The sequence below is a fragment of the Ovis aries genome, chromosome 1, assembly GCF_016772045.2.
Source record: "Ovis aries strain OAR_USU_Benz2616 breed Rambouillet chromosome 1, ARS-UI_Ramb_v3.0, whole genome shotgun sequence".
Taxonomy (NCBI): domain Eukaryota; kingdom Metazoa; phylum Chordata; class Mammalia; order Artiodactyla; family Bovidae; genus Ovis; species Ovis aries.
In genome coordinates, this window is record NC_056054.1 from 14,285,964 (window position 1) to 14,313,344 (window position 27,381).

At 51.6% G+C, this 27,381-nt stretch overlaps 1 protein-coding gene across 1 annotated transcript; it reads right to left on the reverse strand.

Moving 5' to 3' along the window:
• Positions 1-1,597: 1,597 nt before the first annotated feature.
• NT5C1A (5'-nucleotidase, cytosolic IA) lies at positions 1,598-25,661 on the reverse strand. Its single transcript, XM_004001830.5, has 6 exons — positions 25,475-25,661; positions 17,932-18,099; positions 16,771-16,900; positions 15,211-15,333; positions 12,647-12,831; positions 1,598-11,098 (listed from the first exon to the last, which is right to left on the reverse strand). Exons 1-6 carry the CDS (start codon positions 25,598-25,600, stop codon positions 10,733-10,735), a joined length of 1,098 nt encoding a protein of 365 aa, XP_004001879.2. The 5' UTR covers positions 25,601-25,661; the 3' UTR covers positions 1,598-10,732.
• Positions 25,662-27,381: the final 1,720 nt, after the last annotated feature.

Here is a 27,381-nt window from a genome sequence, read left to right on the forward strand (position 1 = left end):
TCTTAACCACTGGACCATCAGAGAAGTCCCATAAGGTAGTTTTTAAGAGCAGATTTGCTTTACTCTCTCTTGGATTACTCTAGGGGAAGCAAACAGCTATGTTGTGAGAACGCTCAGGCACCCTGTGGCAAGGGATTGCGAGCACCAGCCAATAGCCATACAAGTGCGTCATCTTTTGAGCATTTCCTCCAGCTTCCCTGGTGGTGCAGAGGTTAAAGCGTCCGCCTGCAACGTGGGAGACCTGGGTTCGATCCCTGGGTCTGGAAGATCCCCTGGAGAAGGAAATGGCAACCCAGTCCAGTATTCTTGCCTGGAGAATCCCATGGACAGAGGAGCTTGGTGGGCTACAGTCCATGGGTCGCAAAGAGTCAGGCACGACTGAGCAACTTCACTTCACTTCTCCATCCCCAGTCAAGCCTTCAGATGATGGCAGCCCGGCTGATAGCTCAGTAAGAACCTCACGAGACACTCTGAGCAAGAACCACGCAGCTGGGCTGCTCCTGAATTCCTGCCGCATGGACACTGTGAGATAATAAATGTTTGTTGTGTTAAGCAGCTAAGTACTGGGGTAATTTGTTACATAGCAACAGATAAACTAATCTGCCATAAGATTCTCGTGCCTTTGGTTTCCTTTTGAGAAGAGATAGTCAAAATACTTTACAACCAGTTCAGAAACAACCTCGACTGCAAACAGCTGGCCCAGTCCCATCAGCCCTGAGTTCAGCCATGGGCATGTTGATTGACAGCTACTCAGGCTGGAAGATCCCCAAACCGAAGCTGAAGATGCTCTGTTGGGCTATGGGGGAAAGAAGCGTGGACCTAAATACTGTTCAAGGGAGGAAGTGATCTGTCCCTCGATACACAGAGTTTTGAGGGAGCCTAGCTGAGAAAGTTGTGTTTGAGATTAGCCTGGACGCCTCCGCAGATAGAGTTGCAAAGGTGAGTGCAGCAGAAATGAAGGTGGTGGATGGAGTGGAAGAGAGGTACCCTAGGCCGGGTGGGCTGTGGGCGGGGGCGGAGGTGCTGGAGGACAGATGACTGGGGGCCGAGGCTGGAATCTGAGTCCCTCCCTTCCTTCTGCCGCTCACATGCTCTCTTAGCGCCTCTTCTTCCTCCCACTCCGTCCCCTCCCTGCCACTTGGTAGTTTCAGATGGGGATATTGGGTCCACACCGAGAGCACTGCTGGAGGAAGCTGGCCTTCTGATGGGCTCACACCATCTCCCTGGAAGTTGGCATTCAAGTGGGTGGGGAGAGTCCATGGAAAGGCACTGATACTCAAGGATGGAACAGATACCAGGCCTGCTCACTCCATGGGTCCTCACTGGCATTTCTTTGTTTAATCTTTTAAAAGCGTTGGCTGCACTGGGTCTTCCTTGCAGAGTGCAGGCTCTCTAGCTGTGGTGTGCAGGCTTCGTTGCTCCGAGCAGCATGTGGAATCTTAGTTCCTGATCAGGGGTCGAACCTGCGTCCCCTACATTGGAAGGCAGATTCTTTACACTGGATCACCAGGGGAGTCCCTCTATTGGCATTCCTTGAAGGGACCCTGAGCCAGTTGGTGAGAACAATTGTGAGGGGGCGACAAGCAGGCAACGTAAGTTTATTTTAAAAGTCCTCTGTTTATTTGAATGGCTTTTAAGAAGCAGAAGGCCAGATTGTAACACTAGGAGTAGGACAAGCATGAGCAGTGAGAGGAGCCCACGCCAGCAAGCACAGAGCACCCTTTCTTGCATGACTGGGTAAACGCTACAGAGCCAGACAGGGCTGGGGCCTGCAGAGGGCTGAGGGCAGGCCACGGAGGGGCCATGCTGGGAAACGCACCAGCGGTCTCACCCCCAGGCCAGGGAAGTCCCACAGAGGATGAAACACAGGCTCCACCTGTTTAAGGAGGCACTTACAGGTCTACCATGGAAAGCAACCGAGACAAGCCAGGTTATAAGGATGGCCAGGATAGCCCATGTTTGCAAAAGACTGAAGTAGACCTATCAGAAACAAATGGTATAAAATAGGGCTTCTGACAGGTAGACACAAGCCCACTATGTGTAGAGGTTTCATTTTAAATCTTCTTCTAAATTGGGGGTACCAAGATGTTGGTGAGTAGAAATTAGAGCTTAAGGATATGGGCTTCCCTGGTGGCTTGAATGGTAAAGAACTTGCCTGCAATGCAGGAGACCTGGGTTCGATCCTTGTGTGGGGAAGATCCCCTGGAGTAGGAAATAGCAACCCATTCCAGTACGCTTGCCTGATGAATTCCATGGACAGAGGCGCCGAGCAGGCTACAGTCCATAGGGTCACAGAGCTGGACACGACTGGACGACTAACACTTCTACTAGAACGTCAGGATATGTGTGTGTGCAAGCTAAGTTGCTCCAGTTGTGTCCAACTCTGTGTGACCCTATGGAGTAGAGCCTGCCAGGCTCCTCTGTCCGTGGGAGAATACTGTCCAGGCAAGAATACTGGAGCGGTTTGCCATGTCCTCCTCCACGGGATCTTCCTGACCCAGGGATCAAACCTGTGTCTCTTATGTCTCCTGCATTGGTAGACGGGTTCTTTACCACTAGCGCCACCTGGGAAGCCCAGAGATGTGTGTACTGTTAATAAAGGAGTTTATGTGTACACAGTTTAAAACACACAAAGGTATGAACCAGGTTATCTCCAGGGTCTCTTAAAGATCCAAAGCTCTGTGAGTCTGAGTATTATATCTTCATACTCTTAATTACTCGTTTCTGAAAAACCCAATTCACCAAGCCTGGGTCAGAGGGTGCAAACTGGAAACTCAAAGGCTGGATTTGGCCTGTAAGATGTGTTTTATTTGGCACGCACAGTGTTTTCTAAATTCATAATAGCTGCCAACATTTAAAAGTCCAAATTTCTAGCTTCTCTTGGAAAATGGGGAGGAATATTTGGCAACAGCAGCCCACATTCCCACACAGCAGCAACCGTGTCAGACGACAGTATCTGTGTTCCCCATTTTGCTACAGTCCTTGCTTAATCCTCTTGCTCATTCATGTCTCCTGCCTGGCCCTCGGAGGCATCAGAGTCTGTGGCCTGGCCCAGACGTCCAGTCTATAGTGACCTCATCATTTTCTATCTGATGAAGCTACACGCCCAGCCTTGAGGCTTCTACCCTAATTCCATAGCAGACCCATCTTAACAGTTGGCCCATGAAGATGTTTTTACCTGCAGGCCAGGAGTGTGGAAGTCAGGACTCCTGTCTGCAGAGTTTTGGTTTGTGACCGAAAAGTTGCCAGCCATATTTCATTTTCATAAACTGAATCCAAAGCCCTCTTGGGGATGACCCATCAGATACTTCCTGATCAAGGCCAAGGGTAAGTCCCTTCTGGATCAGACCAGAACACCCAAGTGGAGGACAGTCCCAGTCTAGGCCAGGCAGGACCAGGAGGGCAGGGAAGAAGGCAGCTTTCCTAGCTATGGCCATGAGATGACCAGGGGAGCTGGGTACTGTTAGCAGCTTTTATAGATGCCTAGGAGGTATCACTCACAGTGTGAATGGCTCCATCTGCATTTGTGCAGTGCACAATCTGCCCGAAGGTATATGCTGGCCTCAGGACTGTCAAGAGAAGGGAAGAAATAAATGTAGATGGTGAGGCAGGTGCATTCAGGAGTGATTCTACCACTTTGTCTCTAAGGCTGCAGGGATGAAGGGTGGGAGGCAGAGGGTGAGGAGCCAAGACCTTGTTGGCCAGAGAATAGAAGCTGGAGAAATAGATAAGGGGCCTGGCCTCAGAGGGCCCCACGCTGCACATGTGAAAACGCCCATGAGATGACAGGAAGAGCCAGGACTAGTCCCAGGAAGCAGGGCTGGCCATCAGTATACCCAGGACCCTTGGTTAACAGAGATAACCATCCTGTACACACACACACACACACACACACACACATTCAGTCATTAGCAGAGTAATCTGCCCCATTATACACACCCACAAAACATTATACAAACCCACAAAACCACAACATGCACAAAAAGCCTGCACATGTGCAGTTTTTGTCCTGTTGCACGTGCATATGTGTGTTCATACACACCATCACAGTGGTTGTTGGTAAGAGCAGCTAATCACAAAGGTACGTTCAACGAACATCTTCAAAGCACCCAAAGTCCTTTTTGACTAAGCTACTTGCAGGAGTCCAGCACAGCACCAAGTAACAGGGAAGGAGAGAAAAATAATCAGCAAAGAAAACCAGAAACTACGGCCAGCAGCAGAGTGTTGGCCTGCAGTGCCCCCTACTGGTAGGAGGGGCATTTGTACTTTGCTTGAAGACGGTGAAACCTGAGACACTGCTTCTCAGGCACCTCTTCTTTTATTTTTTAAAAATTACTTTATTTCAATTTTGGCTGCACCAGGTCTTCTCTAGTTGTGGGGAGTGGGGGATACTCTCTAGTTGTGATGCGCCGGCTTCTTATCGCGGTGGCTCCTCTTGTTGCAGAGCACAGCTCTAGGGCATGCAAGCTCAGTAGCTGCCGCCCGCAGGCCTTAGAGTGCAGGCTCAGTAGTTCCGGCGCATGGGCGTAGGTGACCCACAGCATGTGAAATCTTCCCAGACCAAGGATCGAACCTGTGTCCCCTTCATTGGCAGGCAGATTCTCAACCATTGGACCACCAGGGAAGTCCTCAGGCACCCCTTCTAAGGAAGCTGCCAACACAGGATGCCATTCTCCGTCCTCTCCCCGCCTCCCTCCTCTCACCTAGCCAGGTGAGACCCTAGCATCCTCAGAGTTGCAGCACAGCATCAGAGAACAAACATTCAGGGCCTTGCACACCCCCCTGGAGAGCAATATCCACCACCAATAGGGATGGCAAAACAGGTTTTTCATCTTTCGTGTCAACTCCAGCTCACCAGTGGTGGCTGCCTAGAATGCTGGGTTGAGAAGGCTTCTGAAGCCAGGTCTGCGCTTAGCACTGAAGGGTATTCTTCTACTGTGGCACAGTGCCAGCAACCATGGCAGTAAGCACCACTTGCCGTTCCCTAAATCTCCAGATTTCTCCTGACCTACAATTCCAGCATGAGGATATGTATGTCTGTGACCCTCTCACAACCACAGGAAAACTGTCATTCCAGCTTTCACCTGAGTTTTATCTTACTTGATCAGTAACTTCTGAGCCAGCTGAAATTCTCCCTGGAATCCTCTCTGTGAAGAGTTATTTCTTGCTTCCACAGACAGCATGTGGATGACTTGTTAGATCAAGGTCCTTAAGTCAACAGGGGGGACTTCACTTTATCCCAAACTAATATTTACCTAAGGCCCATCTATTTACCAGCACTTATCACTTCTCAAGAAACTCCTCAGGGGGCACTCATGAGCTGAGAACCACACGGCTGTGCTGAGCAGATACAAGCCAGCCAGCTGGGCTCAGCTTTAGCCAGGGGTCCTGTTCCCTGCCCCTCACCCAGCAATCAAATCATATGTGTGCATCGAAATTCCAAATTACTATGTGCCATGGCACTTGAAAACAGACCTTGAAATCTTCAGTCCTCAGATGCTAAGGGCCTACAGTGTTTAGCATCAAGATTCTCAATGCCTACAACCCCTGATGATGCCTGCAGATGGGCACAGAACCCACTCCGGCTGCCCCCCTCTGCAACCTAGCCAGCCTCTGCCTCTGAATGCTTAGGTGGATGTAAGCTGGTCTCTCCCACGAGGAGTAGGCCAGGGATGTTTGCCTTAACTCAGGGGTCAGCAAACTCTTTCCACAAAGACCCAGAGGAAAATTTTCAGCTCCTTGGTTTCTGTTGAAGCAATTCAACTCTCTTGCTGTAGTTCAAATGCTGAAGACGTATGTAAACAAATGGGCATGGCTATATTCCAATAAAATTTCTTTACAAAAACAGGTGGTAGGTGGAGAAAGAAATGGCAACCCACTCCACTGTTCTTGCCTGGGAAATCTCATGGACAGAGGATCCTAGCGGGTTACAGTCCATGGGGTGATAAAAAAGAGTCAGATGCAACTGAGGGGAGAAAATAATCCCAGGAAAGTTGAGGCACTTGCCAAAGGCCCCCCTGGAGCCTGGAGCCACAACTGCTAAGCCCACGCGCTGCAAGTACTGAAGGCTGCACGCACCCTAGAGCCTCTGCTCCGCAACAAGAGAAGCCACCACAAGGAGAAGTCCGCACACCACAACTAAAAAGTAGCCCCTGCTTGCCGCAGCTAGAGAAAACCCCACGCAGCAGCCGAGACCCTGCACAGCCAGACATAAGAAAAAAATCATTAAAAGGAAAAACAGGTGGGCTAGATTTGGCCCAAGGTGCCACAGTTCGCCAAACCCAGCATCAGCCCAAACATGCGGAGTTCCACAGAACATGGGGGTGTCTGGAGGTGCTTCAGAAAGTCTGCAAATGCTTGATTCTAGCTTAAATTCTTCTTCGCTATTTGGGAAGGTGCAACAAAGATGTACCCACTCAAGTCTATTGTGTCATTTTGCCAGGCAGGGGAGTCAATACGTTCAACAGACTGTCCGGTGTTAAGAAGCGTCACATCTAAGCACATGGATGGGCCATTTGGCAGAAGAGTTGAGAGCCTGATTCCCAGCATCAAACAGACATGAGCTTGAGTTCTCCTGCTGCTACTTCCCAGCTGTGTGACTTTGGACAACTCACTTCACCTCTCTAAGCCAGCGGAGCCGGGAGACCACCAGAGTGGACACCGGCCATCCGTCATGCTGGCACAGGCTCCCACAGCCCCTTTTTGCCGAAATGTGAGAAGACAGAGGGGCCAGGGCAGCTGAGGCAATAGGGAGGGGGCACTCAGGGGCTCAGGACAATGCTATTTATGGAGGCATTTCAGTATTATAAGCACCAGTTTGGCTGGACTGGTGCACACCAGCCAAATATCATTATAATGCTGAATCCACCCTGGATTTAGACTTCTTTATGATTTCAACTCCTCTGGCATCTTCTGCTATATCCCCACTGCTCTGACTGGGTTCTCAGAAAGCGGAGAGGACTGTTTTGCAGTGACCTTGGAAGTCTCAGTGCGTAGTAACAGGGCTTCTGTTTTAACTAAGTGGCAGTTTCCACTGGGTCTGGGACTTGGTTGGTAAGTATTTCCTGGGACATGCTCTGCAGGAGTGCCATGCTTTTGGTTAGAAGCTGTGTCCTCTCTGTTCCATCGCTGCCGTCCCTGGCTGGGCCAGGGGCTCCGGTGCTTGTATGGCTTTTTAATTTGCCTCAGTTCAGTTGCTCAGTCGTGTCTGACTCTTGCAACCCCATGGACTGCAGCACACCAGGCGTCCCTGTCCATCACCAACTCCCAGAGCTTGCTCAAATACATGTCCATCGAGTCAGTGACGCTATCAAACCATCTCATCCTCTGTCATCCCCTTCTACTCCTGCCTTCAATTTTGCCCAGCATCAGGGTCTTTTTCAATGAATCAGCTCTTTGCATCAGGTGGCCAAAGTATTGGAGTTTCAGCTTCAGTATCAGTTCTTCCAATGAATATACAGGGTTGATTTCCTTTAGGATGGACTGGTTGGATCTCCTTGCAGTCCAAGGGACTCTCAAGAGTCTTGTCCAACACGACAGTTCAAAAGCATCAATTCTTTGGCACTCAGCTTTCTTTATGGTCCAACTCTCATAGCCATACATCACCACTGGAAAAACCATAGCTTTGGCTAGATGGACCGTTGTTGGCAAAGTAATGTCCCTGCTTTTTAATATGCTGTCTAGGTTGGTCATAGCTTTTCTTCCAAGGAGCAAACGTCTTTTAATTTCATGGCTGCAATCACCATCTCCAGTGATTTTGGCACTCAAGAAAATAAAGTCTGTCACTGTTTCCATTGTTTCCCCATTTATTTGCCATGAAGTGATGGGACTGGACACCGTTTTTGGAATGGGACTGGATTTTTGTTTTTTGAATCTTGAGTTTTAAGCCAGCTTTTTCCACTCTCCTCTTTCACGTTCACTTTTAATTTGCCTGCTGACACAATAAACAGTCTTCTCCCCAGCACACCTCCTCACCACTTGAAACAATCAGAAGGTGTGTCTGGCAGCTGCTTCAGCTTGCCCCCAGGACTTCTGGCCTTTTATTGCAGCCACTGAAAGCTCTTTTCCAGGCCTGAAATGCTCATTTATGGTTTCAATTATAGAATTTGGACCCTCGTGTCTCTCATTGCCCAGGGCTATCCAAGTCTATTAACAGTGCTCCAGTGAAATAGATAGCTTTTAGCGCACCTTATCTTGCTGCTTTCCACATCATACCTTCCTGCTTCCTGAGAGCCCTGGAAGAATCAGCCCTGTAATCACGAGGTCCTAGAGGCAAGACCTCTTGGTCTCAGAGTCCCTGGGGTGTATCTTAATTAGGTGACATCTGGTGCTGCCCTCAAAGTGCACGTGTCCACCCTGGTCACTCAGCCTAGTCCAAGCAGTGAGCTTCGGTTGTGCCCAGCCTCTCAGGCTTCTTTTGGCTACCAGCTGGCTCTGAGAGCCCTGGAGGCTCATCCAAGTGGTGATTCTGACCCCAGAGGAAAGCAAGGCAGAAGGCCTTGGTGTGGTTTGGCCAAGAGCAAGGATGACTGGGGCTGAGCTCCTTCCCTCACTTCCTTTTCATCTCCTCGAGGTCGTCCTCAGGCCTCGCAATATCTCTGGCTGGGCTGAGCTTCGGCAGAGGAAAGAGCTCCCAACCAGATCCTCTGACCGGAGGCCTGGAAGGATCCTGACTGTGGCTGGGAACGACCTCGTGCAAGGACACCTTTATCACTTGCCCATTCCCCGATAAAGCGTCAGCAGAGTTGCCTCAGCACCCCTCCACTCCCCATCCGCGGCACAGCCTTACCCTTCCTCCGCACAGTCAGACTCCTGGCTGCTCCAGCACTGAGAGGGACAGCCGAGCCCAGGACTCTTCTCACACAAACTGCTGCTCATTTCCAGAGCCAGCTCAGTCTTCTCACTTTGTTCTCCCTCCTGGGTTATTTTTCTGACTCTGCTACTATGCCCTACACTGCCCAGAACCTGCGCCATTCGGACCCTGGGCTGAGTCCTCAAAAGGACAAAGGACAGGCTCCACATTGCCCTTCACTCCTTTCCCTGCCCCCAGAAGCATTCCAGCTCCCCTGCATACACCTCCAATAGCACCTTTGGCTTGCCTCATAAAGTGGTTGCTCACAGCTGGGAATTCCCCTGGGGAGCTAGACAATCAGTCCCCGCCACTGATGTCTGCTTACCCCTTTGGATCTTCCTGTGGGATTAATCATTGGTGCTCCCACCTTCTCTCCAGAGAGAGCCAGGCTTGTCAGCAAAGGAAGAGGCTGACTCATCAAGCAATGAGAGTTCTCCCCTGGTGACAAAGGGGCTGCAGGGGCTCCTGCAAGTTCACCAGTCATCTCACCCTGGAGTCTCTTGCACAGCATCTTTAGAGCCAAGGAGCTCACGACCTCCACTCAGAATCCCGTCGCTGGAGAAGCTTGCTAGTGCACATTTCAGCTCCTTCCTCACTAATCAGTCACAACCCAAACCAGACCTCTTCACACTTTCTACATCACCCCAGGCAGGCCTTCCCTCGGGCTAATCCTGGATGACCTCCCACTTCAGTCATTGAGCTTTCTCCCTTGAGTTTGAGCTTACAATGGTGAACACTAGTTCTCCGCTTCTTCCTCCACCAACAGGGCTGCTTGGCAGCAAAGCAGGATACAATCACGGAGGGAGTAAAGACTGAGATGAGAGAGTTGGCAGGGAGGAACAAATTAAATTTGGCTAGAAAACAAAAGCAAAGGAAGCACTGATCAGGCAGTGCCCCCTGCTGGCCACAGCAGAGTTTGCATGCAGGTTAAATTCACTCCTTCCACAAATTCTTGCGCCTGGCTGTGGACCCTTGATGACTCAACAGGATTGCAGGAAGCAGACAGGCCATCTAGTCCAGTGGTTCCCAAATGTGTAAAACTGTAGGGAAGTGGTTGTGGCTGATTGCGCATATCTTGCCCATTTGACAAAGGCCTCTGGGCTCAGGAGCCAGCAGGGGCTGAAATCCAGCCTATATCCTGCTAACCAAGCTGTGAACCCCAGTGTGGTCTGGGTCAGTTCACAGGAACAGTTCTCCTTTCATAATTCATTCCAAAGACCTCGTCCTTCTATAACTTGTACAAAAGTGCCATGTATATCAAGAGCAGCCCTGGTACACAATGCTTTCATCGAAGAGGGCAATCTCATAAAAACCAAGCTTCTTCAGCTAAAGGAGAGTTTGAAGACCACCTAGAAGATGGGGAAACTGACTCATCAAGCAGTGAGCGTTCTCCCCCAGGAAATGGTGACAAAGGGGCTGCAGGGGCTACTGCAAGGACGGAGTGTTCACCAGCGCACCTCGGGGGGAGGTCACCTCATCCTAGAGTCCCTTGCAACGGAACTTAAAGTCATACACTTAATTTGCCAAGACAGAGCTTAGAAGCCAGATCCCATCTCTTTGTACTACACTGAGCTAGTTTCAGAAGCCCCCCTTGAGGCATCCTGGCTGCTCTGACTCTCCCACCCTGTCTCATCAACTTCCCCCTGAAACCCAGCTACTCTGTACAGTCTTACTTTCTGAGCCAGGATCATGGCACAGTGTTTGCCTAAAAGGAGGGCTGGTGAAGATGCTGGCCCTGTCTGCAGTTTCCTGCAGGTACCTCACTCCCAGGGATGAGGGCAGACATGCAGAAGAGCAGAGAGGTGAGGAACCAGAAGGGTCCATCAGGTGACGTGTATGACAGGGAACCATGCCTGTGAGTCAGCGAGGCTGCTGGCTCAGCTACTGCGCAGGGGGGGCCTGCTTCGTAGGTGAGGTCCGCCAGGATGTCTGAGCCACGCCATAAGGCACATGGGCGGCCACCGTACCCATCTCCTGAGCCCCAGCCACATGGAACATCTGGTCGTCAAAGAAAATATGCGGGCGGATCTTCTCCAGAAGGGGGCCCTTGGGTGCTCCTGCAAGGAACAGGGCCTCATCCGTCTCTAGGCCCCAGCTGCGCAGGGTCTTGAGAGCCCGGGCCCCCGAGCTGGCTGCACTGCGCGCTGTCACCAAGTAGGTGCGAATCGGACACTCTAGTCGCAGGCCCTTGGAGTAGAACTTCTTCTGCAGTCTCCCCAGTGCCTCCAGGAAGCCCTTTAAGGGGCCCTACAAGAAGGCAAAGGAACGCTGTGAGCTTACCCATCTCCCAAACACTTGCCCCCTCACCAGCTGGGCTCCTCCCTACAGCACTAAGATCTTGCTGTTTGTGGTTGGAGTGTTTTGCAGGATCCCTATTAATCTCTCAGTTCCGCCCTGCCTGCTCGGGCCACTGCGTGCATCAGTTGGGTTGTAGGTACCCATGGCATTCTAGGTGTCCACACTGCTGTGACTGAAAAAACATACCTGGGCCCCTGCTACTACAGCAGCCCACCAGGTATATGGGTGTCTGTCCTACAGCTCTGTAAGTGTGGTTTTTGTGCTCATCAGCAGGGAGGAGATTAAAAATATTTAGTAACTATGGCATGGGCACCCTTCAAACAGAATGGATTCTGGTTGCAGACTACTGGGACAGACAGACCAGTGTGTCACTGCCCAGTATTGACCCTGCTCCTGGGGCACATGGGTGGCTCACAGGGTCATGCTCCAGTTTCATAGGGTCAGGGAAAGGATCAGGAAAGGTGTGCTTCTAATCTTGGAGACCCCTCACTTGCTGGGTGACCTGGGGAAAGCAGAGGTCTCCTGGGGCTCTGCCTCTCACTTAGTATAAAACAAACAAACAAACAAACTGTCCTGCTCTGGATTCCTAAGGATTTAGGAAGGAACCAACAAACAAGGAAGTGAAATGAATACTCAGGGGTCATAGCTACAGCCAGCTGAGCTCCTGGAGAGAGGGACTTTGGTGTAATTGAGCACCCAGATTTTTGTTAAAAGCATAGACAGGAGCTCCCCATGGGCTGGAGAATCCCAGTAGTTCCAACCCCAGGGGATTTCCATCAGCTCTAGGTCTGTTCTGCTCTCAGGGAGACTCTGAGTAGTTTGAGGGTGAGTGAGGATCTCCGAGCCCCTGGCCAATGGATGGAAGACAGAAAGTGAGAAGGGGTGGTATGACCCAGAGCAGATGGGCTGCCCCAGACCCCACACCAGCTGGATCTACCTGCCCCGAGGAGGGACATTTGTCAGGCTCTTCCTTTCCTCCAGTGAGGGAATCGGGGGCTTCTTGAGAGGATGGGACCCTGCTCAGAGAGGTGGGGGAATCTCAGAGAGGGAGGGGCAGCTTCAGAGAGACAGGGTGAGGCATTCAGAGAGGGATGGGGACTTCAGAGAAGGGATGGAGATCCAGAAGAAGATAGAGGCCTTCAGAGAGGGGATGGGAATTTAGCAGGAGGATGGGGGCTCCAGGGAAGGGATGGGGACCTCATAAATGAGCTGCAAAGAGGCATGGGCTTCAGAGAGCAGCTTCAAGAGAGAACGGGGGCTTCAAAGAGGGGTTAGGAATGTCATGAAAGGGGTATGGGCTCAGAGAAGAGGTAGAAGCTCACTGAGAGGAGCCAGGGGTCAAGGTGAGAGAAAGGAGCGCTGGAGGCCTGGGGAGGGGCCCTGGCTGGATTCTGGGATGAGCCTAGGGTTTGGCTCTGGGCTGGAGGTTCCAGCCAAGGGCAGGTTCTGGGGAGCTTCCTTATTCCACCCAGGGGTTCCGAGGAGTGTGTGGAGCACCTGGGCCAAAGGCTTGTTCTCGTGGGCCTTCTCATGCTCAAAGAACCTGTCCAGCCCATGGGCCTTCACAATGCGCTCTGACTCGTCTGAGAAAAGCACAGCGTCCCCGTCGAAGGCCACGCGCAGCTGACTCTGGGACACGGCCACGTCCCTGCTGGGGCTGAAGATGGTGGCCGCTGCGATTCCTGCATGGAAAGAGGCAAGAATGTTCCCCCTCGTCCAGGTAATAGGCGCCCTGACACCTGCCTCAGCTGCCTGCGGGGCCAGGAGAGGGCTATCTCACCCTATCCTTACCCCATCTGCCTCACCCAGGACTCAGGGCCCAGCCAAGGAGGAACAATATTCAGAATATTACAAAACAGGCCAGTAAGAGTGAACGGTGGAGGGAGTTTCCTATCAGTCCAGTGGTTAAGACTCTGCGCTTCCAATGTAAGGGACGCAGGTTTGATCCTCAGTTGAGGAACTAAGATCCCACATGCTACATGAAGTGAAGCCAAGAAAAAAAAAGAATGGACAGTGGCTTTATCTCTGAGTAGGGCTCTGAGGACCCCAGCCTAAGCCAGGGTTTCCCCTTTAGTTGCTGCTTTGAGGGAAGGTCTGGTGGGGAGGGGCTCCCAGCGAACGGGAGGGCACTTGGAAGGCACAGGGCAGGAGCTATTAATCTTTATCAATCAGTATCAGGCCTTTCGATACTTTAGCAAGCCCATACTGGTATGGACAGTTGAACATCAGTCCTGAGTAGAAGGCAGGGCCCCCAGGGCCACCACTGTCCTTCCTAGGGCTCCTCACAGGCCCCTCATGTACACCTACAGGAAGGACTCCTGACCCTGGCTGGGCCTCAGTTACTCTCTTACTATTGGTTCCTGCAAGTCCCTCACCTTCTCGACCCTGATAAAATTAAGGATGCTTCAGCTCTGTCCAAGGATCCCAGGCTTCAGTCTGGGGTGGGGGCGCTGTGGGCACCCCCTAGTCTGCAGCCAGGTATGCCCTACTCCCTGGTGGCTCAGATGGTAAACAATCTGCCTGCAACGCAGGAGACCTTGGTTTGATCCCTGGGTTGGGAAGACCCCTTGGAAAAGCAAATGGCAACCCATGCCAATATTCTTGCTTGGGAAATCCCATGGACAGAGGAGCCTGGCAGGCTACAATCCACGGGGTTGCAAGAATAGGACACGACTTAGCAGGTAAACCACCCCTACATGCCCTACCTAGGGCTGCCTGGTCTTTAAAGTTTCCCGGGGGTAACGCGGGTGGCCGTGGGAGGCAGCACTAATGACATGTGACTCTGTGTACAGACTCTGGACTTCTCCATGGGGTCCAGTATGCCTGTTGCGAACCCTAGCTCCAGACTAGAGCTCACTGGATGACAGAGAGCAGTTTCAGGAGGCTGGAGACCTGGGCAGTGTGCTCAGCCCATCCTCAATTCTTTACCTCTCCAAAGGCCACGTCAGCCCTGCTCTTTGGGGATCTAGGGTCCGTAGGCCTGGGCAGAGGCAGAGCTTTGGGAGGAGTGAGAAATGCCAGCTTCACCTCACCTTCACTAAGCCTGAGGATGCTATAAGCAAGCTCAGGCCCTGGACATCAGGCCAGGTTCCTTCTCAGCTTTAACAGTGCCAGAGCCAGCCTGAACCAGAATCATCTGATCTTGAGCAGGGCCTCCCTCCTGACTATGCCCTGCTCCCCAGCCTGGGCTTAACTTAAAGACATATAGAGGGACTCAGGCAGGACAGTGCCAAGGTCCCAACCAGAGGGTGTGACATCTGTCTAGGAAAATGGGTTCTGCTCTGGGCTTAAGAAAGCCTCTTGGAGCCCCAAGCAGCTCAGGTGAGTAGGCCTTAGCAGGGAGAGAGGCCAGGCTTCTAGGCAGGAGACAGCATGAGAGAGGAAGAGGTAAGTGAACACACTGTTGGCTACAAAGCAAACTTTTGGCTGCCAGAGGGGAAATATTGGTGGCAGAGGTAAATCAGAAGCTTGGGCTGAGCATACTCACAGTACTATATATAAGACAGAGCGCCAACAAGGACCTACGGTATAGCACAGGGAACTCTATTCAACATTCTGTGAGAACTATATGAGAAAAGAATGTCAAAAAAGAATGAATACATGTATAACTGACTCGCTTTGCTGTACGCTCTGCTGGAAAAGTGCTGATTTCCTTCCTCACTGGCTCAGAGAGGGATAGAGGCTGCCCATGGTCACACAGAAATCAGAACTCCTGCTGATCTGGAGGATTTTTTTAGAAGGGAATAGCTTTCTGGGCTGCAAAGCGGGTTCCCACAGAAACTGACGGCTGGGTGATGTGGATAAGTAAAAGCACCCTTAACATGGTAGGGCAGGAGGTGGGAGAGGGAACTGGATGGGCAATGAGTGAAACAGATGGGACCTTGTTCTCAGGGTTTACAGGACAGGCCATAGGAATTAAGGGAGGTACTGCCCTTCCAGTTACCATAGTAACCCCTAGCGCCTGCTCAGAGCTTTAGGACCAGGCTGCCCATCTCTGACGCTGGCTCCCCACACTCCTCTTTGCCAGATCCCCCACACTCTCCTTCTCCAGCTTGACTCACCCTCGTCAATGGCTTCCTGCACTTTTTCTGCATCAGCCGACAGGTAGAGGTTGGTGTGATAGGCCTTGAGGTAGCAGATGGGGCTGTTGCCGCCTGTCATGCAGAACCTCTCGATGAACAGGTCTGGGGAGGATGTAGAGAGAGGAGCCAGGTGATGTCTGGGTCAACCCTCAGCACCTCAGAGTGGTCCCTCCGTGTCCAATGGATGCCAATGGTTCTGAGTGGTGGTGGGGCAGCAGAGTGATTCTCAGTGATTTTAGGCCAGCGTTCCCCTTCTTTGAGCTCCCCCCATCCTTCATCCACGAAATGGGGATGACCGCATCTCTGAAGGGGCTGCCTGGCTCACAGTAACATCCCCTTGTCAGGGAACCACAGTGCTACAAAGGCAGGTCCCCAGCCATATGGCTTGTGGTCGATCCTTCCTGATCGTAGTTGACTGTATTGGGGTAGGCACCTGCTTCAAGCTGGGCCAGTCAGATTCTCTTCCAACCTGGGCTGATAGTCACCTGGTACCCACATCTGTGCGGGCTGTAAAACTTTGCTTGTCAGTCAACAGCTGCTGCTCTGAACCCACGGAGTTACCCCATCATTGCCCCAGCCCCTCACACAGGACGGTCCACCATGGAAGGGCACAGCAGGGGTCTTTCAGGACCCTGCCTCAGCACCACAGGTGGTGTCCATCCTGACTCCTCAGAGCTTGTGTCACAAAGTCGGTAAATATTTTTAATATCACCCCTGCTCCCAACAGTTTGAAATTAGGATTAAAACAATGCCAACTGGTTCTCTTGATTGCTGAAAACAAGGACTTGTAAACTTGTAAATTTGGGCCATATTCAAGAAACATGGTTTGGAGAAAGAGAAAAAAGAGACAACAAAGGAAAAAAAGGAATGGATTTGCTGAGAGAAGCAGAAATCAGGGCTTTTGTGGTCCAGAGAGAAAAAGAGCCCTGGAGAGATTACCAGTACTTGGATTCAGGCCCTTTGGGCTCAATTTTACTTCCTTCCCTGTGGTTCCAAGAGGCACTCCAATAACCTACTAAGAATCATTCTCTTGAGCTAAGGCTGGCTCCAGAGGGTCCATTACTTTCAATCAAGAGTTTGGACTAAGACACAAAGTCCCTTCACTCTGACGACTGCACCTGCCTCTCCCAGCAGCCCTGTAAGACCTGTCAGCCCCACTGCAAGGAGAAACTGAGACACAGAGGCAGCAGATATCCAATTGGATCGCGAAGGGAGTGGGGCCTGTGCAAGGATGTGCTGGAGCTGGCTCGTACCAGCTTACAAGGGCCAAATGTCAAACATTCAGGGACTTTTGGAGCCAGTTAGATTGTTCAGTTATTGATAGCTTGACATCAGCCACGATGGGAGTATTAACACCCTGAAAATGGCAACACTATGATCCGAGTTAGGGGAGGGGTTGTTTTGTCTTTTGAAAGAGCCTATTTACCAGAACCCCACAGGGCTTAAGACTCCAGCGGGCATACCTGCACCCTGCAGAGCTGTGATGCCAACCCTGGGGGTCCTCTAGGGAGCATGTCATGGCCAAAGCTGTCTGCTCACCATAGTGGTTGATGCTGTTGATGAGACGGACGCCCACTTGAGCGTGGTTGTTGGTCACCAGGACAATGTCGAAGAGGTCCTCGCTCTCAGGGTACAGCTCCCGCAGCCGCCTGTTCACAGCCTCCAGAGCCTGGATGGGAAAGTGGGTCCTAGGGCTCAGACTCCCCAGGGACTGATGCCTGGTGTTAGTAGCCAGGGTTGGGGATGTGGGGTGGGCTGGGATCCAGTGCTGGGAGGGGAGGGGAAGTCAGGGGCTGGGCTCGAGGTCAGGTCAATGGACACTATCACCTCCTAATCTCTGTCCTTGTATGGGTTGATTATTGCCCACTCAATAATATAAATTATTAGATTTCGACGCCTCACTAAAAGGGTGAGTGGACGTCGAAATTCAGCTTAGGTTCCACGCACTAAGCTGGTTACCTGGAGCGGGGCTGTGTTTGTTCAGGGGATGGGGAGGACTCTTCTTCCCACAGTGGCTGTCCCCTTGCCAAGTCACGCTCCTATGGGGTAGCACTACCCAGAGGGGACCCTTTTCCTTTACTCAAATCCCTATGGGAGTGCGTTTTTTAAAAAATAAGAAGTAATTAAGATTTCTTTAAATAAATGAAAGCAAATTTGGTAGATAAATCATAAATACAAAATATAAAATAGTTCAATGTATTAGATCAAGGTATTTTTCAGTTACATTATTAGGTTCCTCTCTAAATAGTTAATCTGTAATAAAAGACAGTGTTCTTTGGGGGACTTCCCTGGTGGTCCACTGGCTAAGACTCTGGGCTCCCAATGCAGGGAGGTCCAGATTTGATCCCTGGTCAGGGAACTAGATCCCACATGTGACAAGTAAGTGTTCGCATGCTACAGTTAAGACCCGGTGTAGCCGAACAATAAAGATTAAAATAACAACAACAGTGTTCCTTGGATGAATACTATGTCTGAAATTATAACAAGATTTGCAGCAGAATATACTTTTTTATACATTCCTTTTTTAATATTTTTTCTATTATGGGTTATTACACGATATTGAATATAGTTCCCTGTGTTACATAGTAGGACCTTGTTTATCCATCCTAAATGTAATCTACCAACCCCAACTCCCATGGGAGGGCTTTTAGCTAATGCCCATGAAGGCTTTGCATGGCCAGTGGTGGGACTGCCCCTCACCTTCACGAAGGGGAAGGCTGGTCCAGGACTGAAGGGCTCGTTCTCGTGTTCCAGCTGGTAGCGCACGTATTCCTCCACGCCCTGCTCTGTGTAGATCCGCTGCTCCTCGTCCATGCGGAACAGGGCTCGGGAGGACACAGCAATGGTGACAGCATTCTGGGGCTTGGGCTGCAGGGATGCAGGAGAAGGGGTCGACCCTCAGACTTCCCTGAGGCAGGTCTCAGGTACCAGCCTTTCTGGGAACTGGGGCAGGGAGAGATCCCAGGCCCGGCCTCTGCCCTAAGGAGCCCAGTCTTGGGCAGGGACAGACGTAGATCAGGATCCCCTCAGTGAAGGACCCAGCTGGGGACTGGGGGGAGACGACTGCTCCCCAAGGAGGAGGACAATCTGGTGGGAGGCACATGTCCTCGGGGAGTTTGCGGTCTAGCTGCCCAGCTTGACACGGCAGAAAAATGAGTACAGTGTAAGCAGCTAAAGCATGATCGATGCTGAAGATGGTCTTCAGAAGGTTCCCGTTATAAAACGGGAGCTACATGCCCCAGGCAAGAAAGGGCGCCCAGAAGCATGACAGTTACAGAAGAAAATCTGTCTCCGGCCTAGATCTTTCTCCTGAGCTCCAGACTGTTATTTCTAACTGCCCAGTTGACTAACAAACACTCAAACTCATCATGCCCAAGGCTGAGTTCCCAAGGACAGCAATCTGTCCACCCTCAACCTCACCCTCTCCCTTCTTCTTCGTCTCAGTGCTCCGCACCACCAACCGCTCATCCCCCAGCCCAGAGCCCAGAAGTCAACCTCAAGTCTTCCCTCTTCCTCTGCTCCCTTCAATCAGTCACCCAAACCTACCCACTCTACTAGAATCCATCCACTTCTTCCTGTCTTCCCTACCATGGGCCATCACCATCTCTTATTCCCTCCAATATGTGGTCCATATTGTTGTCAGGGGACTTTTCTCAAATTCAGGTCTGATCATGCCCAGCCCCTTCAGTAGTGCCCTCTGTGTGGTTAAGAACCTGCCTGCCGATGCAGAAGATGTAAGAGACGCAGGTTCAGTCCCTGGGTCGGGAAGATCCCCTAGAGGAGGGCATGGCAACCCACTCCAGCATTCTTGCCTGGAGAACCCCATGGACAGAGGAGCCTGGTGGGCTACAGTCCATAGAGTCGCAAAGAGTCAGACACAAGTGAAGTGACTTGGCACACAGGCACCCACTGGCATCAAATTCTTCTCACACTCTGATCAGCAGCCTTGAGCATGGAGTAGGGAGCCCTTCATGACAGACTCCTACCTCTGTCTCCTCTCTTACCTTCTCATTACCCTGCTTTGCTCTATCTGACCTTTCTCATGTCTGAGCACATCTTCCCCAACCTCGTCTCTGAACTTTTACACTGGATGTTTCCTCCGCCTGATTTGCTCTTTCCCTGACTCCCCATCCAGCCAGCTTCTACTCAACCGTCATGTCATCTTTACAAAACTGTCCCTTATCCCTAGTAATGGGCTTGCAACATTTCCTACTGATTTCCTTTTTAGCAAATTTAGTAAATTTTTTCCTTTTAGTATAATTCATTGATGTAGATGCTTGACACTGAGGAAATGCTGAATCTCTTGGACTTTGGTAGTCTGTCCAATCTGCCGGTCACTCAGCCCACAGTTGGGATGAATTTCAAAACACCATGTGGAGCCGTTTGAATCTTTCTGCTCTGCTGTAATATTTTCAATAAACCCCTGATAACAACTATGTATGTATATATGTTAATATAGATAATTGCTTATTTGTTGTTGTTGTTTAGTTGTTAGGTCGTGTCTGACTCTTTTGCGACCCCAAGGACTGTAATCCACAAGACTCCTGTGTCCATGGGGTTTCCCAGGCAAGAATACTGGAGTGGGTTACCATTTCCTACTCGAGGGGCTCTTCCTGACCCCAGGGACCAAACTGGAGTCTCTCTCATTGGCAGGTGGATTCTTTACCACTGAGCCACCAGGGAAGCGCAATTGCTTATTTAACTATTTCCATTTCTAGCCAGAGTTCTAGAAACAGGAACCGTGCTTACGTTCTGAGGGAGCCAGAACCAGAGTTATCGTGTTCATTTATTGTATCTCTAGTCCTCCAAACTGTGCTTAGCATATAGTAGGTGCTCAGTAAATATTTATAGTCTCTGAACTTTTTAGCAATTTATTTTAATGAAAGACAGTATTTGCCATAACAAATTTAACATGAACCAGAAACTCCATTGCGGTGCCCTTATCTGTTCAAATTGCTTGAAATATAGTAGGTGCTCAGAGAATACTGTTTGAGTTGATGCAGGCTTGACAAACATTTATTATTGTTTCTTTGTGCCAAGCACCTGGGCTCTGCCTGAGGATGATCCTGGTAGAGACTCGGCTCCTGCCCTGAGAGTCAGAAGCTGGTGGGGGAGAAAGATGGGTAAACAGGTGCAAAAGGGCCTGAAATGAATGCTAGAACCAGGTGAAAGCAAAGTTCAGAGGAAGCTGCTATGGGAGAGGTGGCGTCTCAGGAGAGCCTGGAAGGAGGAGTGGGGTGGAGGAAGGCATGAGGAGCTGTGAACACACGCCGTGCCTTCACAAAGGTGAGCAGAGCCCTGTGCAGGGGGGGGCAGAGTGCAGCTGAGCCCAGAAGAGTAGGCAGGTGCGAGATTCCAGAAGGCCTTCTTTCAGGGGCCCATGAGGGTCTCAGAACTCCTTCAGCACCTCCAGTGGAATAGGGAGAGGTGAATGCCACCACAGGCAGCAGCTGGACCCTGCATAATCCGTGGGGAGGATGAGAATGCAGGTCCCCAAGGGACTCACAGTTGTCTAGAGAGTCCCACCACATTTCTGTGACCTGAGCAATCCTGGGACCACGGTTCCCATTTGACAGATGAGGCAGCAGGGACTCAGTTGGGGGCAAGGCTCATAAACGGACCTTGCACTGTGGCCTGCCCCTAACAGCCCTAGCAGCCACGCCGTCAATCCCATTTTCTCTCTCTGGAGTCAAGCCTGGCTCCCAATCAGCTGACAACACTGAGTGATGACTATGTGACAGGCACTGTGCGGGGGACCATACAGATGTGACCCCGCCCCCAGGGGGCTTATGATCTGTCCCCAAGGCAGAGGTCCGTGCTTCCTTTAGAGGGACAGTGTCCAACAGGCCTCTCTGTGAAAATGGAAATGTCCAGCGCAGTCCGTGCAGCTGAAACGCAGCCAGTGAGGAGGAAGAACTGAATTTTTAATTGCATGTAATTTTAATCAGTTTAAACTTAAGTAGCCATAGTGGCTAGTGAAGCTGTAGAACCTCAAAGTAGGAACAGAAGACCAGAGTCCCCAGACTCATGAGGCAGACCTCAGTTTGCATTTGACTTTTACCCCAGTCAAGACAGTGTGTGGGGCCAGCAGGGTGAGTCTAAGGTGCTGGCACGACAGGTGACCGTCGTCTGGGGCTCAGCCCAGGAACTCTGTCAGCTGCCAGCCACCCCCAGTGTCTGTGTGTGTCCTTGGGCTGGGTACCTCCCAACCCCCTTAGCCACTGTGAGCCTTCAAGGAAGGAAGGTAAAAATTAAAGAAAAGGGGTAATAGAGGGATGGCCTGGGACGGTAAGGGTACAGTTGGGCAGGTAGGGAGACCTGCTCTCATAAACCCAGGAGGTCTGCTGGCCTTCAAGGCAGGAGCTGAGCTTGCCTCACCCCCCTGGACTTACTGCCCCAGGGACAGGCCCATCACCCCTTCAAGGACAGAGAGCCAGCTGCCCTCCCAGCCCCTTCAGGCAGGTTCCCAAGCCGCCGCTCCAGCCCAGGCAGCCAGCCAAGGTCTCGCTCCTCACTTTCTGTCCCACAGTCCCTGCCAGACTGCTGTGTCCTGGGTCTTCTCTGGCTGACCTGCCCAGATCCCATCGCATCCCACCTCTGGCCATTGCAAGAAAAAGATCCCAGCTGCCTCAGTCCCAGGAGTCTCCACTTCCTTCTTTGACAGATGGGGAAAGAGGCCCAGAGATGGGCAGAGTATTACTCGAGGTCATCCAGCAAAGCCACGGCAGAGCCAGGGTAAGATCCTAAGCCTCTGGCCTCTGTCCACACACCAGCACCACCCCCCTCTAGTCCCCTCCTCCATCACTCCTGGAAGACCCCAACCCCTGCTACCTCCGCCGTTCCCTACCCCGCTGCCTTCCCTTTCCAGATCTGCGGGAACTGGTGAGGGGCACTATGCCTTCAGACGGAGGTTTCTAAGGGTAGGACTCTTTACCCCCAAAATGGAGAGTCCCAGGATGGTACCCTGCTCTCCTGCTTAGCCTGCTCTGACTCTGTACAAGTGAGGAGGAGTCTAAGGGCCTAGAGGGCCTTAGCTGCTGTGGGAAATTCAGATCCCAGCTAGGAGAGAGGAACAGCCTGTCCGGGCTCCAGGCAGAGCCGAAAGAACAGGGGAAAGGGGCTGCTCGGAGCTAGGGAGAAGCCAAGCACCTAGAGATGTCCTTGGACCTCGCTGCAGAGGGAAGCCACCCTGTCAAATGCCATCAGGTGCACCTAGGGGCAGTTCCTCCAGAAATCAGGAAGAAGTCCAGACACTGGACTGAACCGTGAATCAGAAAGACCCTCTACGCCAGACCAAGGTCTCAGTTTAGGAGCTCTGGACTCCAAGAAGCCAGGTCCCTCCAGCTCTCTCTGTCTTTCACTGGAGTGGTGTTGGGGGACCGGCTGGTTACTCCTGCTTCAGGGACAAGGATTGAGGCATCATGCAGGGCAACCTGGCCCCACCTGTCTGCCCGAGGAGCTCTCATTGAGACCCTGGGATTTTGCCTGCTGGGCCCAAGATAGGAACACGGCCACACACTGCTGTTTCTAAAAGGACTTAGAGGCAGAACTGCTGGAGGAGAGGGGAACAAGACAGGTCTGGGCTGAGGAAGTCCTCTGACCTCTTGAGGTGAGGGCCTCATATAGACCTTCAGGGTTAACTCACTCAGGAGCAGGGGGATGAGGATAAGTCTAGGCCAGACCAGCATGGGGCCCAGGAGGCCCAAAGCCCCCAAAATAGCCAGTGGGGGGAGGGGTTCCCACAGGAAGGAGTAGGGGCCCGGAAGCCGATAGTCTCCTTGCCTCCCAGAGAACAAGGCCCAGGGACTGACTGAGATGTGACGACTGGGCCTGAGCTCCCGGAGGAAACGGACTGGGGAGCCCCACTCACCACCCTAGTCTCCAGCCCCTTTTTTCCATCCCTCAGGCTGTGACATTAGTCCAGCTTCCTCCCCAGGCAGGAGCCAGCCTCTTCACTGCTCTGCCTGTTACCAGGCACACCCTCTCCAAGCCATCCACAAACACAGCCTCACTCTAGCAAAGCGACCTTGCTAAAATGAAAACGAATCAAGTTAATCCCTTGTTGAAAAGTCCTGTGGTAGCTCCATAATCGTCTTCATACTTGTTTAAAAAGTAGGTTGACATTTGATGCAAATAAACTTTTTTGGGGGGGAGCCCCAACATGTAAACCATGTAGTACCATATTTTATTGGTATAAATTCATACTATGAATTCAATAGGGCTTCCCTGATAGCTCAGTTGATAAAGAATCTGCTTGAAATGCAGGAGGCCCCGGTTCAATTCCTGGGTCAGGAAGACCCCCTGGAGAAGGGGTAGGCTATCCACTCCAGTATTCTTGGGCTTCCCTGGTGGCTCAGCTGGTAAAGAATCCACCCGCAATGTGGGAGACCTGGATTTGGAAGATCCTCTGGAGGAGAGATAGGCTACCCACTCCAGTATTCTGGCCTGGAGAATTTCATGGTACAGTCCATGAGGTCACAAAGAGTCGGACATGACTGAGTGACTTTCACTTTCACACACATGAATTCAAATGTATTACGTATTCAGATGTTCGTGGTATATTTATATTTAATGTCCACCAATGAATACAGGAGACCAGTGAGAATTTAAACTTCATCATCTAGTCAGTTTGTTTATGTCTCAATTTGCTGGTTTTTGCACAGCATTGAGAAAGTCCTGATTCATACCAATAAGTGGCTGCGAATGGTAAAAAAGGCTTTTTTGTTTTGTTCTATTTTAAACTACAAGCCTCAGAAAACTCAACCACAGTTGTCAGCAATCTCACGATACTCTTCTGTTAAACAGATCACCATAAAAGCTTTATTCTGAGGTTTGCTGAAAGAGATAATCAACCCGTAGCATAAGGTAACACACTGGCAGTCTCCAAGGTGCTAAAATGTCCAACAACACGTTTGAGTGAGCTGAGTTTTATCACATATTTTTACTTTTGTAAAACATAGTTTGAGGAAGAAAGAAAATGAATTGACTTCATCTGTGAGCAGACACTCTGAAACATGGGTCTTCATGGAGCCTAATTTTAAGACCTCTAACCCCACTGAATAAGATCTGGACTTTTTAATGTGGCACTCAAGACCCTCTGTGGGTCTCTGGCATCTTCCCAACTGCTCTCCTAAAGATCCTGCATTTTATTTTCTCACTCAGTTTCAAAGACATCAACCATGTGTGTTTTGCTCAACCTGTCTCCCTGTCTGGGAAGGTCCACCTACTCAGGCTTTACGATCAGCTCAAACCAAGCCACCTCTACAAGACTTCCTGAGTTGGCAGGGGTCACTGCCTCCCTTATGGTCCCACTGCTAAGGATTTCACCTGGGCATTCATCATATCTAGGGTCTCTGTGAGCTCCTGGGGCAGGGACTCAGCCTAATTCTTCTCTCAATCCGCACTGCTGAGCAGGACTGGAGGTGCAGCAGGGAATGACTGTTGACAAGGTGGGCCTCATGGGAGGGGTCTTTGGAGGGAAGCAGCAGGGTGCTTTAAAGTCAGTTTGTAGCTCTTTGGAGGATGCTCTGAGCTAGCTTCCATCCTCCATCCCCTTTCCAAGCTCTGATATCAGGGAAGTTGGAGTGAGCAAGGCCCAGGAACCAAGCGGAGAGGAGACTCCTCCTCTGTGTGAGTCCTGGAGGGCTGAGGCGACCACCTAGGTAGCAGAAACGCTGATCCCAGCGAGGGGTACCCTGTGAGGGGAGCAGAGCCCGGAGATGGGGCACAGTCCAGCGCTGGGACCCCAGAGCCAGGGACGCAGAGCCCTAAGCTCAGAGCGCAGATTCCAGTGCAGCTCCCTTCTTTTAAAACCCAGGGAGCCTGGCACCCCGAGCCGAGCCCGGAGCCCTGTACGCAGGATGGCAGAAACCGGAGCGCACAGCAAGCAGCCGGGTTTACAGAGTCCGGTTACCTGAGCCTCGGCGCTTCTGCAGTTGCCACTGACCGGCTTCACCAACAAGTGCTGTCCCCGTGCCCCTGGCTGGGCCGAGGCCCGGAGCTGAGCCCTGATGACAGCATGGGGGAGGAGGATCCTGGCGTGAAGCGGAGTTCCGAGATAAAAAAACACCCGACCAGAGCTCTCAAAATAAAACGGAGCCTATGCCAACGGCCTGGCATATGCTGGTGATGAGGAACTGCGTCCCTTCTCGGAGGGGCACCACGGGTCCCTCCCGAAGGGCTGGCGACCCCTCCTAGAGTGACCCTCACCCTGCCCTGCCCCATACCCATGCCCTGGTCTTACCGATTTGGGTTTCTTCTGGGGAGCGAGGTTGTCATAGAAAGTCTTGGCTTCCTCCCAGTGCGGGGCCGCGGCGGTCTCTGCTCCCGGCCCGAGCTCGCGGGGCTCCCGGGGCTCACCGGGTTCCATGCTCAGCTCTGACCCGGCTGGGCCGAAGCAGGCGGCTGCGGAGAGTGGAGCCGGCGGGACTGGGCTGCGGGAGGGAGGGAGGCGCGTCCCGGGCGTGAGAAGAGGGCGGGCAGCCGCCGGGAGAGTGCGCGTGCGGGCCGGCAGGAGGGAGGGCAGTGCGCTGGGTGCTCAACCCGACCAGTCGGCAGTCGGTGTGTAGCTGCTGTTGCTGGTGGAGTTATATTTTGGGACACTGCGCTCTCCTTCCCTGCCCGCCCCACGCCTAATGGGGGTTTAGACCCTTCGGCTCGCAGGACTGAGCCTGAAACCAGGCCTTCGGGCTGCTGAGGTTTCGGGATTGCGGGGATCCTGTTCTTCGCAGGCGGTCAACGGCACCGAAAGAAAGGGAAGCCTGACGACTTTTTTTTTTTTTTTTTTTTAAACCCAGGGTGGTGATCCACAAAGGAGAAAATTAAATTCTAGACCCCTCCCCCCAAAATTAAAAAGCTATTCCCCCCTCCCCCCCCACGCCCCCACCGTCTTTCCTCTCTGATGCCAGGACCCTGGAACCCTGAGCGATGTCTCCTCGGATCCTAGTCAATTTCGCGGAGGGAGAGGAGGTGGTGGATGGACAGCTCCATCCAGCAGGATGGACGGTTCCTGCTAGAGGAGGAACCTGCTTCTAGCGGGGGCCGCATTGGAGAGCCCAGCCCGTCAGCTTCTCCCCAACAAGGCGGAGGGACCCTTGAAGTCGGTGGCAACACCAGGTTCCTCTTGGCGGGGCTGGGAACCCAGACCAGACACCGATGGCCAGCAGGGGGCGCACCCTCCCAGGTCCCACCGGCTGAACTTGGTTAGTTACAGGCCTTAAAGTGATGAGATGGAAGGAGGATAGAAAAGAAGCCTAGGAATCCAAGAGTCTTGGAACACTATCCTGGAGTTCTAGAGCATTGTCCTCCTTGGTGCAGAGCCCAAGGTGTAGACACTGATGCCACTCATTCCAAGGCACGGGTTAGGAAGCGAACAAGGGACATCTCTGTGTGTGTCTAAAAGAGTGCAAAGGTGGATGGGGGCAGCAGGAGAAAAATACTCGCTTAGCTTGGAGGAAGTATGGCTGGGATGGGGTACAGAATGCAGGGGTCTGCCCACCCTCCATTACGACCTGGGAGGAACCAACCAAACTGCATGGGAGGAAGGGGGAAATACAGTAAGTCCCCTGCATACAAACGAATTTCGTTCCAATACATTTGTAAGTTCAATCTGTTTGTAAGTCCAACAAAGTTAGCCTAGGTACCCAACTAACACAATCGGCTATATAGCACTGTACTATAATATGCTTATAATGTATTTCACATAAATAATACATATAAAACAAACCAAAAAAATGAAAGAAATATTTTTAACCTTACAGTAGAATACTTTGAAAAGCACAGCAGTACCAGCTACATCACCACTGTTTTTATGCTTGCTTCTGGCCATTCTGGGCTTGAACTAGAGATACTGTACTATTGTGCTCTATACACTGCTATAAAGTACACAAAAGCACAACCACTTGTACAGGAGGCACCCATGTGACAATATACACCAGACACATGAACTAGCTGACACGATTGGACAGGTGACTGTACATTCACATCTTTGTTCACAACTTGGAGGTCTGTATGTAGGGGACTTACTGTAATCATAACAAGACAGTGTAAGATTGAGGGAAGTATGTTTAGAGTTGTCTTTCTCCACTCATGGTAGAATATTTCCCCCATGGTAGATTAACCGGCCCCAAACTCTCTCCCATCCTCTTGCCC